This window comes from Brienomyrus brachyistius, unplaced genomic scaffold, assembly GCF_023856365.1.
Source record: "Brienomyrus brachyistius isolate T26 unplaced genomic scaffold, BBRACH_0.4 scaffold62, whole genome shotgun sequence".
Classification (NCBI taxonomy): Eukaryota; Metazoa; Chordata; class Actinopteri; order Osteoglossiformes; family Mormyridae; genus Brienomyrus; species Brienomyrus brachyistius.
Window position 1 is genome coordinate 878374 of NW_026042337.1, and position 14569 is coordinate 892942.

The 14569-nt window shown below is 47.3% G+C and overlaps 1 protein-coding gene across 1 annotated transcript in view; it reads right to left on the bottom strand.

Annotated features, from left to right (window-relative positions):
* Window positions 1–637: 637 nt before the first annotated feature.
* Window positions 638–14569, bottom strand: part of myo10l1 (myosin X, like 1) — a 73618-nt gene continuing 59686 nt past the window's right edge. The window contains exons 26-41 of the mRNA XM_049001882.1: window positions 13373–13496; window positions 11906–12149; window positions 11142–11237; window positions 10770–10863; window positions 10607–10662; window positions 10352–10494; window positions 9127–9321; window positions 8460–8617; window positions 7532–7655; window positions 5952–6249; window positions 5305–5512; window positions 5081–5217; window positions 4728–4848; window positions 3795–4286; window positions 2855–3046; window positions 638–2702 (exon numbers count right to left, since the gene is read on the bottom strand). Of these exons, the coding sequence (XP_048857839.1) occupies window positions 2598–2702; window positions 2855–3046; window positions 3795–4286; window positions 4728–4848; window positions 5081–5217; window positions 5305–5512; window positions 5952–6249; window positions 7532–7655; window positions 8460–8617; window positions 9127–9321; window positions 10352–10494; window positions 10607–10662; window positions 10770–10863; window positions 11142–11237; window positions 11906–12149; window positions 13373–13496 (2787 nt within the window). The 3' untranslated portion in view covers window positions 638–2597. The remainder of the gene's footprint in view (window positions 2703–2854; window positions 3047–3794; window positions 4287–4727; window positions 4849–5080; window positions 5218–5304; window positions 5513–5951; window positions 6250–7531; window positions 7656–8459; window positions 8618–9126; window positions 9322–10351; window positions 10495–10606; window positions 10663–10769; window positions 10864–11141; window positions 11238–11905; window positions 12150–13372; window positions 13497–14569) is intronic.

A 14569-nucleotide genomic window follows, 5' to 3' on the forward strand; every position in this document is an offset into this window, starting at 1 on the left:
GGAGCCCAGAACGAGGACGTGTCTGGGGAAATGTATGGCAACCCTACTCAATAATAAGCACTGAACATCAACCACAAGCTTAACTCAAGTTGTTACAATATATAGGCCCACAACAATCTACCCATCTATACGTTCCACAACTGGGTACACCTTCCAATACATTAGCACCCCCCCCCCAATCCGCAGTTTCAGTAACTGCGGTTTCAGTTAGTCCAAAAAACACAGTAAAATGTGTAACAGTATGTTTTTTCATGGTTACTTCATCTTTTGAGGCATATATAAAGCATGATTTTCATTGCTCCGTCATCCCTAGAGCCATGATACTTTTCCATTGCATCTATTGAGAATCAGGCTAAAACATCAGAACATCTGTCATTGCAAAGAGGGTACAATGCTGTACGGTGCTATATAATAGTGTACAATGTACTTTATTATTGCTGTGTTTAACGTTGATGATGCTTTGAGTAATTACCATATATAAGTACAGGAAATCACAGGACATATAGGGTGTGAGGATGGTTTGCTATTATCCGCAATTTCAGCTATCTGCAGAAGGTCTTGGAACGCGTCACCCACGGATAGGGGAGGATCTTAGGTCGATACACTCTCTCACACAATAAGCACAGATGACAGAAAGGTGATTAAATCCAATAATTTATTAAAGCATTTTGTAAAGCCAGTTACAAAAAAATTACGTACTCTCTCGCGCTCTTTTCTTAACAAGCACATTATTTGTGATAATAATAATAAATGCATACATTCCAGTCCAGGCGTGGCTGCCAGCAGCTGCCTGGCGCCCGTAGTGTAAGAGCAGTAAGACGCAGGACTGCAGGTGCTGCGCGTGAGGTCCGGGCACCTTTCTCCGGATCCTCAGGTAATGGCACTACGAGCCACAAGGGGGTGCTCCCGAGCCCACTAAAATCTCCATTTTTACTGTGAACGTGGATGCTCTGCCCATTTTCCATCCCCCCCCCTCTCATTTCTTTCTTTATACAATTCAATTTAGATATAGAATAAATATCCATCCCCGTCATTACATCCAAACAATCTTCCCTAAACCACCAGACACGCTAAAACACATTTTAAACATCCTCATGGTCCATTATGTCTGTTTGATTTTTAACAACACATTTTTCCCGCATTTTTTTGCCCAGTCCCCAAACAAAACTTGCATCACACTAACAAAACAATTTAAACTTCTTAACAGGAAAGTATACACTACTCATCAGATGGCAGATATTTAAATGTTTTATAAACATATTTGGCTTTTTTTTTTTTTTTTTTTGAAAAATACGTATCGTGAATTATGCAATGCAACAATACTGTATGATTATAATGTCTTTACTCAGATTTGTTCAACGTGGCAAAGGTTGTCTGCCACTTTGCCAGTGTGGAACAGCTCAGGAAGAGTAAAACGAAGAGGGACAACTGTACCTACTGCATGGTCACTGTAGAGTAGTTGTCTGGCAAGATGTGCTTTTCACCAAGGGTGTAGGTTTGGTTTCAGCGTTGGTAGGGACCAAATCAGCCCCAAAGCCCCCCGTCCCAATAAAAACACACAGTACGCCCACAATATTCGCAGGGACATGTCTGGGCCCTTGCTTATCATGGTTGTGTGTTCTGTGCTCACTAAAGCAGTAACATACCCATGCAGGGAATGTCACTTAAGGGAGATAAACAGTACGACTGTTTAAGGCATCAAGATTTCAGGGACGCTGACTGAAGGTTATCGGGTTTCTCCACCACGCACATGCCGCTTATAAAGAAGCTCGTTGTAACAGCTGAAAAATTGACTCGCACCGTTTTTTTTCCTTATGACATTGACGTACAATTATATCCTCGCAGAAGTAACAGTCTAAAAACACCACGTTCTTCACACGACACAAGCAGGTACAGCTGAACCTATTTGATCTGTTCTGTGGAAATTGTACTTAAGTCAACATTAACGAAACAGTCACACTCGGCACTGAACCCGAAATAAATTCGCATGGAGGCTCAGCAGTTGTGATGCATATCTTGACACAAGTGGACGTGAGCTTCCCAGACACCAGAACCCTGGAAGGACATGTGATCATGCAGCACAGGAAGGGGAGGGCTGTCCCTGGGAACCGAAGGCCGTTGCGTCACAGTCAGGGCTCAGTCCGTACAACTGTAAACATGACTGCGCTGCCGAGACTGGCTGGCAAGCGAGGCGTCTTGATTAATGTGCAGGTGACCAGGAGGAGCAGATGGCTTCGGTATCTCATCGTTGAGTTTTGGCAGTAGTTAGGTAATGAGTGTACTAGTTAGGCTTTTGTGCTCCATTTGCTTGAAATTTCAGTTTGCTCACTTTGAAAAACAGCAACAGCGATCTGTATGAGGGACAGCGTACTTCAGTACGTGCTAACTGCCCGCGCGCTGTGGTACGGCTAGCACAGCTAGCACGGCACCCCCCCCCCCCCCCACAGGGATTTGCTCACAGTAGACGAGATGGCTCTTCTCTGGATCTGAGCCAGCTTCCCCATCAGTTTACACATATCGGCATCCTGGACCCACCAGTCGCTGGTACATGGGTTCTCACGCCGCGAGGACGCTGGACGGCGATTGGGCCTGACGGATCACCTGATCCAGGTGCTGCCGCAGCTCGTCACGGACCTCACGCTGCAGCGCTTTTTCACGATCATGTTGATGTAGGCCTTCATTATCTTGGTGATTTCTCCGACCTGCCATGGCCCAAGGGAAGAGTGTCACCGGAAAAAGTTACGCTTCCATTTCTATGCCTAACATGCCGTCTGCAGCATATACTGTATCTGCTGCATGTCCGGCAGCACGGGTGTCTAAGATCAGGGATGGGAACGTGACACTCTGTCTTTACCTGTGGCGTTTCGAAGAACATCTCCCTCTCGTCCACAGTGATCTTGTAAGTGCTGGGCTGCGGTGCCCCAAAGAACACTATGTGCTCGTACTGGAACGTCTCCAGAGGCTTGGGTTCCCCTCGCTTGTACACGGACACGTTCTCTGCACTCACGCCCAGCCACAGGTCGTGGGGGAACCCTCCTTCTTTACACTGGGGGGGAATTTCACACAAGAGCAGGTACTGAACAGTGCTGGGGAAGCTACTTGTAAACGGTGGCTTTTCAAGCTACAAGCTAATTATGATTAAATTAGCTAAGATCCAGCTAAGCTACTGTTTTAATACAGCAGTTGGCTACACTACAAGCTACAGAGAAAAAGTAGCTAATTACATCGCAGCTATATCATCAGGTAATACTTGATATTTGTGCTGTAGGGTACTCTTAGAGCAAATTAATAAAAAATGTGAAGCATGATGTTAAAAGTTGAAATGAAAATCTATATTTTTAACGATGTAATGTCAGATTACAATAAGGTTTCAAAAAACGTTTCTGTATTTAAACCAAGACTACTTCACAACTGCCCTTAATTTTATATGCAAAAATGATCATAGTTAGAGTAACACTGCATAATAAAACTATATTAAGGTATTATATAAAGGTTTTTCAACCTTTTTATCACTATTTTCTTAGTAAATTATTGTTACACAAACGGATACGGATGTATACTGCTCTGTGAGCGCTGCGAACAGCATCCTGAGCACGAGATGAATAGATAGTGATCTATTTTTAACGTTTTTCAAACAACGCTATATTGCTATTAAGGTGCTGGAAAAGGTATTGCGTTTTAATAGTAGCTGTGCTACTGGTAAGCTACTGGAAAAAGTAGCTAAGTTAGTAGGACGGCTAATTTCAGTTAGCTACTCGCCATGACTGCCTGCACACCGCGGACGCGACCCTCACCTCCACGTCGAAGAGCGTGGAGCCGTAGCCAGGCCACTCCTTGACGACGGCCATGTACTTCAGCATGGCCTGGTGCTGGGGGAGGCCCTGCAGGCGTACCCACTTCTCCACGATGCTGCCGCGCGTAGCCGAAGTCTCCTCGCGCACCCACATCTCCAGCATCTGCTCGTCCTCCATGCGCTGTTTACGGAGCGAGCCCGTCTTGAAGCTGCGTCGCAGGGTACCATCCAGGAAGCTGGTTCGCCTGCGCTCCAGTGTGTGGCTGCCCGCCCCCGCCACGCCGGGCTGCCCCGCCCCAGACGCCCCACTGCCCGCACCCGCTTTGGTCGAATGCAGGATGCGGGCACGCAGGCGCCCCACGGGGTAAATGGTGTCCAGGCTCCAGCCGCCTCGGCCCACGTCGCCGTGAAGGTACTGCAGGCGCAGGGCGGCCAGGTGCTGCAGTGTCTCCTCTGATGCAGGGAAATGGCCACTGATCAGGCTCTCATGGGCCTAGACAGAGGAAGAGGAGTACAGAGAGACAAGGGGGTCAAGGAGGGGGGGGATAGAGAGACAGGGAAGGAGAGAGAGAGATGGGGAACAATGAGGGGGTGCAGAGGAACGGGGATCGAGGAGGAGGGACAGAGAGATGGAGGGAAGAGAGAGAGATGGGGAAGAGGTGAGGGGGTCAAAAGGGATGAGGGTCAAGGAGGGGGGACAAGAGGGAAGAGAGAGAGAAAGGGGGGAGACAAGGACGGGGGACAGAGAAACAGGGATGAGGAGCAGAGAGGGACAGAGAGAGAGAAAGAAATGTGGTGATAGAGAGACATTTCCCAAAATTTAAGATATATATATTTTTGACAAACCTAATAATAAATATTTATTGTCCAATTGCTGGGCTTGTATAGCAGCCTACTAACTGCCATCAGACATGACCGGGGTGGGGGGGCTCACCTGCTCAAACATGAAGGCAAACTCCACCCCCTCCTTGGGCATGCTCTCCACATCCAGAAAGCAGTAGAGCTTGAAATAAAGGCGGCACTGACTTTCTTCCGCTTCCTCACTCCCTGCCAGCCTTGAGGAAACACAGATTTAGCCTTCAGTCGACAGAGGGATCAGCTTCCACTGCTGGTTTAAAACGTGGTAAATATCGACTTTTATAAGCGGATAGACTGCAGGGTGAGAGCTGCATACTGCCTTATGGAAACCGTGTGTCATGAACACACAAATGGACTGTTTGAGCCGGTTCAGATTCAGTGTCCCAGCCGAGGGCTTCTGCAAAAACACCCCAAGTGCGGCCCCTCTACCTCTCGAACTTGGCCAGCACGTCAGCCACTATGACGCGACTCTCCACGGCCCTATCGGTGACGTTGCTGTGCTCGAACAGGGCGAACATGTTCCTGCTGTCTTCCATGGCAAGACCACGGATGAGCTTCTCCACCACCTGGAGGACAATGATCAATAATACATGTCGATAAACAAACAAACAAATAAAAAATGTGAAGCGTGTTAGTGTGAGATGAAGTAGCACCTCTCCAGCAGTGGTGTGGGAGTTGATGGAGATCTTGCAGGATCCTCCCCCGTGGCAGTACACTGTGGTGGTCATCTCCTGTCGGATCTGTAGTGCAGTGATCTCCTCCTGAGAGGGCACATATTCCCTGGACTTGGTCTTCTTCAGCGACTCTCCGATAAAGTGGGCGTACTTCTCAATCTCAGTCCCTGGGAACTGTTCCCTAATCCTATGAAATAACACACAAGAATGTAGACACCGTGATCACCTACTATGGATGAGGAAGGCAGTCCAAAAGCAGATCTTCCCAAACCACTCCTTGGGGATTCCCATTCATTCCATGAATTCCACTACTCCACTACCACAGAATGTCTGATTTAACTAATGAAGGGCTGGATAATTTCGAATCTCAACATATCAGGCAATGCTTCATGAAGACCAGTACACCCTTTCCCCCCAGAGAAAAAAATAATCCGGGAGAATGTCATTTCTCAGGCTGATTTTTTTTGTTCCCAGTGTAACACGGAATGCATGACATGTCTGGAATTCCTCAAAAGGAATTGAGTGAACTGCTGATCCAAGGCATAGATGCAGAAAGAGAAACTCCACAGTGAGGAAAACGCCCTAACACATACAGGCGGTGAGGCATCCTGGGAATGGGCTCCTACCTCTTCAGGTGGAACTTGAGGTAGCGCAGGATGGCGCGGTTGGGCAGGAACGTGCAGCTCATGCACGTGAGCAGGTGCCAGTGGGCACGGTTACCGGGGCTGTTGGGCTGGGGGGTGTGATTGGTCTGTTTGATCAGCTGACAGTAGACCTCATCACGCAGTTCTCGCAGGTCCTGGCAGGTCTGCAGGATACCCTGGATGATGGGCACGGGATCAGACATGATCTCCATTTCCTGCAGGGAATTGAAGATCTTCACGGCCTCGTCCTGCAGGCTGGCATAGCCCTTTGACTTTTGGACTGGGAGGTGAAGAAGGAAAAATTGTATGTATGAATAACTGATCGGGAGAGTCAGAGAGACTTAAAAACGGACAGTGATAGTGTGAGAGAATCTTTACAGAAAAGATAAACCACTGCAAAATTAAAATAGTAAAAACGGTCATTTGATTTGTAGAAACACTTCGTAAACATACATACAGTCAGCACTGCTGCAATGCGTGATATCACACTGTGAATCTGCTCTAACGTGACTGATATATTTGTACCCGAGTCCAGCACAATGCGGAATATCTGTATTCGCGTGATTTTCAGTTGGAGAAAAAAAATCACTTTGCAAACTACAACGTGATATGGTCTTAGTGAGAAACACTGCACACAAAAACAACTTTCCAAGTGAACGATAGTGATGTCCGATTCGTGAACAAATCATTCTTTTGAACTGGTTCTTTTCAGCGAATCTGTCGAACCAGTTTTCAGGCTTAAAAGAATCTCTCAAAACGTTTTGTACATCCACGCATCGAAAATCTAAACATATTTGATAAATTATCATATAAAACACACAGAAACCTTTTAAAATTCATTTATATTTGCTTTTTGTAGACGGTCTGTAGCCATGCTGCCCCCCTGCATACTGTATACGTAATCCATTATACTTTTGCTGCGTGCATGTTCAGCCGCATGGTGGCTGCTGCTCACTATTCCTCGCTAATGATGGCCAATACGACACCATTTGCAGTATTTCTTGACCCCACTAGATGGTGCTCTTCACTCGCTTTGGGACATGCTTTGAGCGCATCTTAGAGCAGACAGCACCATCTAGTGGGGCCAAAAAATACAGCAAATGGTTCATGGAGTGTCTCTTTTGCAATCACAAGGCTTCACTGCTCCTGACAATTGGCAAACAGCAAGTCAGTGACTTTGGGATGTTCGGCTGAAGTGATTACTAGGAAATTATTAAAGTATTGTTATCGTTTCTCATTTAAAATGCATATAATTGCATTATTGGCCACTGGTATCACTATTTTTATAATTTTATTAATTTTGTTTGTTTGGTTCCTGAGATTTGCGCTTGCATTCCCCTAACTATTTTCCCCATTGTAGGTGAATATTTTAGTGAGGTTTTTCAGCAACGTATTAGTTGTGTTGTAGCAGGACTGACTGCAGAGCTTAGCGTTACAGATCAGGCTTGTGTTACAGAGGCATGCTGTTGATAAGACGGCGTAGGGTTCCTACAGCACTGGGTCTGTTCTGCAGGGGTGCTGAGGAGCCCTATCACCCAGCAAACAGGGGAGAGGAGACTCACGGGTGACGTTGACCTCCCCGTAGGGGAGGGGTAGCAGTGGGGAGTGCAGGGGGTGCTGGGTGTATCTCAGGATTGGGTTCCGCCTGTACGTCTGCTCCACTACCTCCGGGTTCAGGCTGGTCTCCTGGGGGAGAGAATGTAGAAGCAAGGAGTTTTCACATGCCATTTCAGGTGAACCACTGAGGTCTTCACACACACACAATGCACAACGCTTAACCTAGACGGAAACAGAAATACGCAGTTTAAGATTCAAAGGTGGAGAGAGAAGCAAAATCCCAGGCAATCAGTGATATGACTGTGGCAGCTGTGTAGCCTTGAGTCATGGCAGCACTGAGCCACGACAAAGCGCAGAGCTGCAGCAAAACTGAATCCTTTGACAGCCACTCAGATGCGAGAAGTGGGAGGAGCATGTGGCAGCTCTTGAATTATATAGGAACACATGTGGGTTCACTTTCACAGGCCAGACACAAGAAGTGTAGAGCAGGTGCACTCTGCTATGCCTCACTTAACTACAGTCCCAATCCAAAATCAGTGTAGGCAGAGGTATGTTCCTCCATGGCTGAAAGGGAGACGCATAGTGCTTGGGCAGAGGGCACATTTTCCCCACATTTGGTCAGTTCGCCTGGCAGCGAGCAGATGCCTCAGGTAATGGTGGCTTAATGGTTAGGGAAGTGCACTCGTAAGTGAAAGATTGCGGGTTCGAATTCCCGACCAGCAAGGCATCACTGAGGTACCCTGAGCAAGGTACCGCCCCCCCAAGCACTGCTCCCCGGGCGCTGAATTAGCTGCCCCCTGCTATGTCACGATGTCACATATGGGTTAAATGCAGAGAACACATTTCGTCGTTGTGCACTGTGTGCTGTGGTGTGTCCACAATGACAACTATTCACTAAATCCACTAGGAGGATGGGTAGGAGGCCACCTGTACCTTGATGTCCCGGATGAGCTGCTGCGTGGGGGTCTCGATGGGGACCTTGCTGTCAATGACGCCCTGTATGGCAGAAGCCCACCTCATGGCTTCGTTTAGCATCTTGTTGTACAGACGGTAGGAGTGCTTGCGCCCGTGGACAATAATATTCCAGTAACCTGGAACAAACAGTGGGGATGGTCAGATTCCACAGGAGGTTCTAGATGGGCTCTAGAAGCCTCTAAGGCAGTGTTTCCCAATTTGGTCCTCTGGGACTCAGTCAGTCCTTGTTTTCGCTGTTTGTGGTCCCTATCAGACGGTACACATTTTTGCTCCCTCCCAGCTGCTGATAGGGAGCAAAAACATCGGCTGTCTGTGGATCCCCAAGGACTGGTTTGGGAAACACTGCTCTAAAGGCATCAAAGTCATCCTATAGCAAGTAATCTACTGGGTGATAATCAATCAATCAATCCCTAAATTAAAAAAATATGTAGTGGAAGAAAAATTGTAGTGCACTTTTAGAGGGTTTTATAAAAATCCACAGGACGATGAATTTAGTCAGCCGGGGATAACCACCATTATTGCAGTTATTGAGAAACTGCCTCTCAAACAGCTGCAGAAGCCTTGCAGCCTCTACATGCTGAAGGCCCATGGTTCTCCTCGAGCACCTCCGCAAGTGAGCACTCACCAGTCTCCTTGAAGACCTTCTCCTCTGGTTGCACCACGGAGCAGAGGCTGTTCAGCACCAGTGTGCCCAGCTTGGAGGCACTCTTCTCGGAGGACTTGTAGTAATCCAGGGAGCTGTTGTTCAGCACGAACCAGCGCTTCTTCAGCTTGAGGGAGGTGCTCTTACCCCCAGACTTCATCTCCTTGTGCAGCCAGCCTGAGAACATCAAATCCCTTTGTGAAGGAGACTCTCACATTCAAAGGGATCCCCTTTAAAGGAGTGCATCGGCTCCTTGCCTTAAGATAAATCCTGTCCACAAAGTCTAAGACGTTTATTGGGAAGGCAAAGCCAGCATACCTTGAAATATGTTCTTATCTCCGAAATTAATCTAGACTTACAGTACTGTGCAAAAGTCTTAGGCAGTCCAAAGAAATGTTTAAAGCTGTTTATCTGGGTAGCAATTGTACTTTGGCTTAGAACAAGAAACATAATTTAACATTAGAACATGTGCAAATTAAGAATAACACAATAAAAAGTAGTAATAATTTCTTCTGTTTTCTAAAAAGTTACTGATATCTAGTTGGATGGCTGGATGAACACCGCTTCAGTACCCAAACTTCTCCTCAGGGGCACCTCAGCCGTTCCATGATTTTGTTAAATTTCACCAACAGCTCAATTAGATAATTAAATATATTGGTTTAAAGAGTCAGTGAGAGATTGACCAGCTGTATGAGGTGTGCTAGTGGCCAAGTGAAAAAATACATGGCTGCACTGGACGGTCGCTGCAAATACTAGGATGATTTTAGCAGAGGTTCTGAAATGGCGAAGCTGACACACTTTGACAGGCATAATATCATAGTTTTACACCAACACGAGGACAATCTAAACATCATTTTCTTTGCCTGCCTAAGACTTTTGCACAGTACTGTACATCTCTAAATGTAGGCAAATGCATGTGACCTTTAGATATTTGGTTTGTACATAGTAATGCAAGTACAGTGATGTGTTTAGTCAGAACCTCTGGCAGAGTTTGGAGCAGGCGGAGAGGGCCTTGCCGTAATGCTTTCTTGTAGTGGTGCATGACACCATCAGATTTCTATCAGTGCAATGAATTGCCGTTAAAGAAGCAAGTCAGGATGGGTTGTAAGTAGGTGAGTGCGCTTCTCTATTGTAATCTTTCCATGCGTGAGAGCCACACCAACCATCCTCACCCCCATCTTTTTGTGGTGCTGACCCAGACTCTCACCTCTGACCAGGAACTCCTGCCCGTCGACCTTGGAGTCTCCTTTGGGCTTCTGCAGCAGGCTGATCCAGTGGTGCATCTCCTCCGGTGTGTCCGTGTTGCAGTGGAAGACCCGATTGGCTGTGATGATCACGAAGGAGTTGGGCCTGCAGGCACATTGGTCTCAGGGAATACAGCTAAACCGTAGAGAAACAGCACTATAACGCAACAAAAACTAGACATGCAGTGTGTCTAATTCACCACTAGAGGCACTTCTACCTGTCAGGGTTGTCTGAGGCACAGACTGAATCTATCAGCCCAACATCCAGTGTTCCCTGGAGACAGACGAGGAAGAAAAATGATTCATGGTTGTACCAGACAGAGTGACAGCGCTACTGCCTACTGGGTAGCCATGAGTGGCGGAGGGGGGAGCGACACTGACCACAGCGTTTTTGGGGTTGGCCTGTTCGTGCTGCATCTCCAGAAGCTGCTCCGGCGTCGCACTGCGGACCCGACTGAGCATGTGGAACCAGCCACTGCGGTGGAGCAAGCAAAGTGACTCCAGTATGTCTGTGATAAGTATGCTTCTCTCATTTATTGGCTGTACTGTGTATTATCAGAATCGTCCACCAGGTGGCGCAAACATCTACTTTTTAGTAAAACCTTTTTTTATTTTTTTTCCATCCCTGAATTCATCCCAGAATTCAATGTCATGACCCCAACCAGCCAATCTTTTTCAAAAATAAAGTGCACAGTGATGGGTTGGTAAACATAAGACATAAGAGGCATTTTAAAAGTAGCAGTGAGAACCAACCTCGCGTCCTCCGGAGACTCGGCGAATACTTGGTAGGTCCTCTCCTCCGTCACGATATTCAGTGCGTTCTCCTTCTCGTGGTTGTCCACAATTTCTCTGCAAAGGCCCTCAGGGTCAGGCCACAGCCACCGACAAATCATTACCTCATTCATGCAGCACAGGTGGACATTTACACACACACACACACACACACACACACACACACACACACACACACACACACACACACACACACAAACACAGACACACAGAGTTTTGTAATTATATCTTTGTGGGGACTCTCCATTCATTTCTATGGGGAAAACTATAATCCTAACATGACAATCTTAACCCCCACCCAGCCCTAACCTTAACCATAATTAACCAAACAAAATATGACTGTTGGTATTTTTAGTTTTTTGATTGCATTCACAGATCTTTATGACTGTCCCCCATAATGTAAAAAAAACAGGTTGTTATCACATTGGGGGGTACATTTGGTCCCCACAATGTAATATAACCCAACATAATACACACACACACACACACACACACACACACACACACACACACACACACACACACACACAATGGATGTAGTTTACAGCTGTGTTTCTGGGGGATTCCCAGTCAAACCCAGAAAACTAGTAACAAGTAGACATTTGGCTAAAAAGAAGTGTCCCCACAATGTCTCTTTCTTTTAATACAATAGAGCTAGAAAATGTGTTCCACGAAATAGGAACCCCCCCCCCCCACACACACACACACACACAGCCAGTTCCTACTTGGCTGTGCGGACATCAATGGTCCCCTTCAGCTTCTCTTCGCTGTCGTTCTCGAAGTACATGAGCTTGGACTCGCGCAGCACGAACCAGCGCATCTTCCAGTTGCGCCGAGACAGGGTGGACAGGCCGCCGCCCTTCTTATACAGCCAGCCGGACTTGAGGGACTCCTGCTTGGCTCGGAACCACATGAAGGTCTCGTCCTTCAGCACGCACCAGCGGCGTCGCCACGGGTTCATCAGGCCGCCTGAGCAGGGGATGGCGCATCGGTCAGACCCACCAGCAGCGCATGAATGGCGGCCATGCGTCATTTGGTCAGGCTGGACAGAACTCTGAACAAACTTGGCTCAGTGACACATGGACTAGCGGCTTTTCCCGGTCACTGCTTATATGTTGCTTGTGTAGCTGTACCTCACATAAACGGGGACAACTTAGCACTGACGTCCCCAAACACCACCCAAGGACTGTGTAATGGCTGTGTATGACTCACTGTATGGCTCAGTGGCAGAATTTGTATGCCATTGTATGATTATGAGTCTGTACATGTCTGTATGCGACTGTGTTTGTGCATTACTCTGTATATGACTCCGTATGTCAGTGTATGACTATGACTCTGTATATGACTCTGTATGTCAGTGTATGACTATGACTCTGTATATGTCCGTATGTGACTGTACGTGCATGACTCTGTATTTGACTCCGTATGGCAGTGTATGACTATGACTCTGTATATGACTCTGTATGTCAGTGTATGACTATGACTCTGTATTTGACTCCATATGGCAGTGTATGACTATGACTCTGTATTTGACTCCGTATGGCAGTGTATGACTATGACTCTGTATTTGACTCCGTATGGCAGTGTATGACTATGACTCTGTACTTGTCTGTATGTGACTGAGCCTAACCTTCCTTTAGCAATCCATCCAGTCATGGGGTTCGGTCTCTCACTGTTGACATAATGAGTTAATGGACAACAGTGCTGATACCAAAACTGCTACTGACAACATTCACTGGCTTTTTTGTTAACACTTTGGAAGGATTCCTGGGGGGGGGGGGGGGGGGGGGGGGCTCACCGCGGCACAGGCATAGACAGCAGCTCTGTGGAACAGCATCGCTAGACACACTATCCATCAAGATAGCCGCCTTCTAAACAGAACGACTGTGATAACCCAGCAAGGTCATGCGGGGAGTAACAATACTCCTCGCAGTAATATTACTCTGTTTAATAAGAGAGAGTCTGAAACAGAAATTGTTATTTAAATACATAAATACCGAACACCAATGTCTGACTGTTTCTTACGTACCTGAGAATCGAATGCAGTTAAAATGGTATGTGTTACTATGTGTGATTGTGGGATGCCTGTAAGACGGCATCGGTGGGGCGTTTATGACTTTAGGAACGTGGCCCCCCCCCGTGTCCGTGGTAACGAAGAAGGTCCGGGTGTTTGGGGGATCGATCTTTCTCACCCTTCATGTACAGGTAGCTGTGGAAGTACGGGGGTCCGTTTCCGTTCAGCAGGGTCACCCTCCCGTTGGACACCTCCTCGTCCGTGTCCACACCCCCGTCATTGTCATCGTCGCTGTCAATAAACTGTCAATAAAGCGACAGATGATGACGTTACAGGAACGTCCAGCAGGTGGCCCTGAGGGCCACGAACAAACGCTGAGGTTATAGTGTCCTTTGCCATCATTCCATTTTGAATTGCGTGCGCCGAACAGTCATGTCTGTGTCTGATATAAATCTGCTGATCTCAGATTCTGGGTTACATAGAAACACAGCAATTCGCTGGAAAATGGATGCTTCAGCAAATACATTCATACTGTAAAAATAAAAAGTTTGTTTTGCATTCTCTGCCTGTTTAGCAGTATAGAGTTAAAATATTCTTTAAATGCTGAAAGTAACTTTAAAGGAAGTAACTATTTCAACAGAGGAACAGCAACAAATTAATTAATTAAATTAACAAATTATCGTGAAAAAAACAACAGTTCAGCTGCCGTTTATTGTTGCTGCAAAGTGCTGGTGAACCATCCTGCAGCCCAGCCGGCCCCCATGCTATACAGCCCAGCCGGCCCCCATGCTATACAACCCGGCCGGCTCCTGTGCTATACAGCCCAGTCGGCCCCTATACTATACAGCCCAGTCGGCCCATATGCTATACAGCCTGGCCGGCCCCCATGCTATACAGCCCAGTCGGCCCATATGCTATACAGTCTGGCCGGCCCCAGGTCACCCTGTGGTCAGGGATGAGGGGCAGTGGTCTGCTTTGGCTGTGTCTACCTCCTGAAGGCCTCCCTGCACTGCGCCTAGAATGTCAGCAACAGCCTGACCCCCCACCTTGGCTGGTCTCTGTGCCCCTCGCATCAACAGGCATTCCAGGCATTCGGGAAGGGGCACACATTCTCTGACAGGGGTGGTGAGTGAACCAGATTCTTTTGCTGGGGGCGTTTTAAGGGGGTGGAGATAGAATGGGGGGGGGGGGGAGCATAGTATTGTCTCAGCATCTATCATTGTGTGCTAAATCAACTATTTTTCTCCTAATCTAAGTTGATGCAGGAACAGCATCTAAGAGCAGAGTGACAGACAGGGAGCCAGACAGACAGACAGACAGAGACCCAGACAGACAGACAGACAGACAGACAGAGACCCAGACAGACAGACAGAGA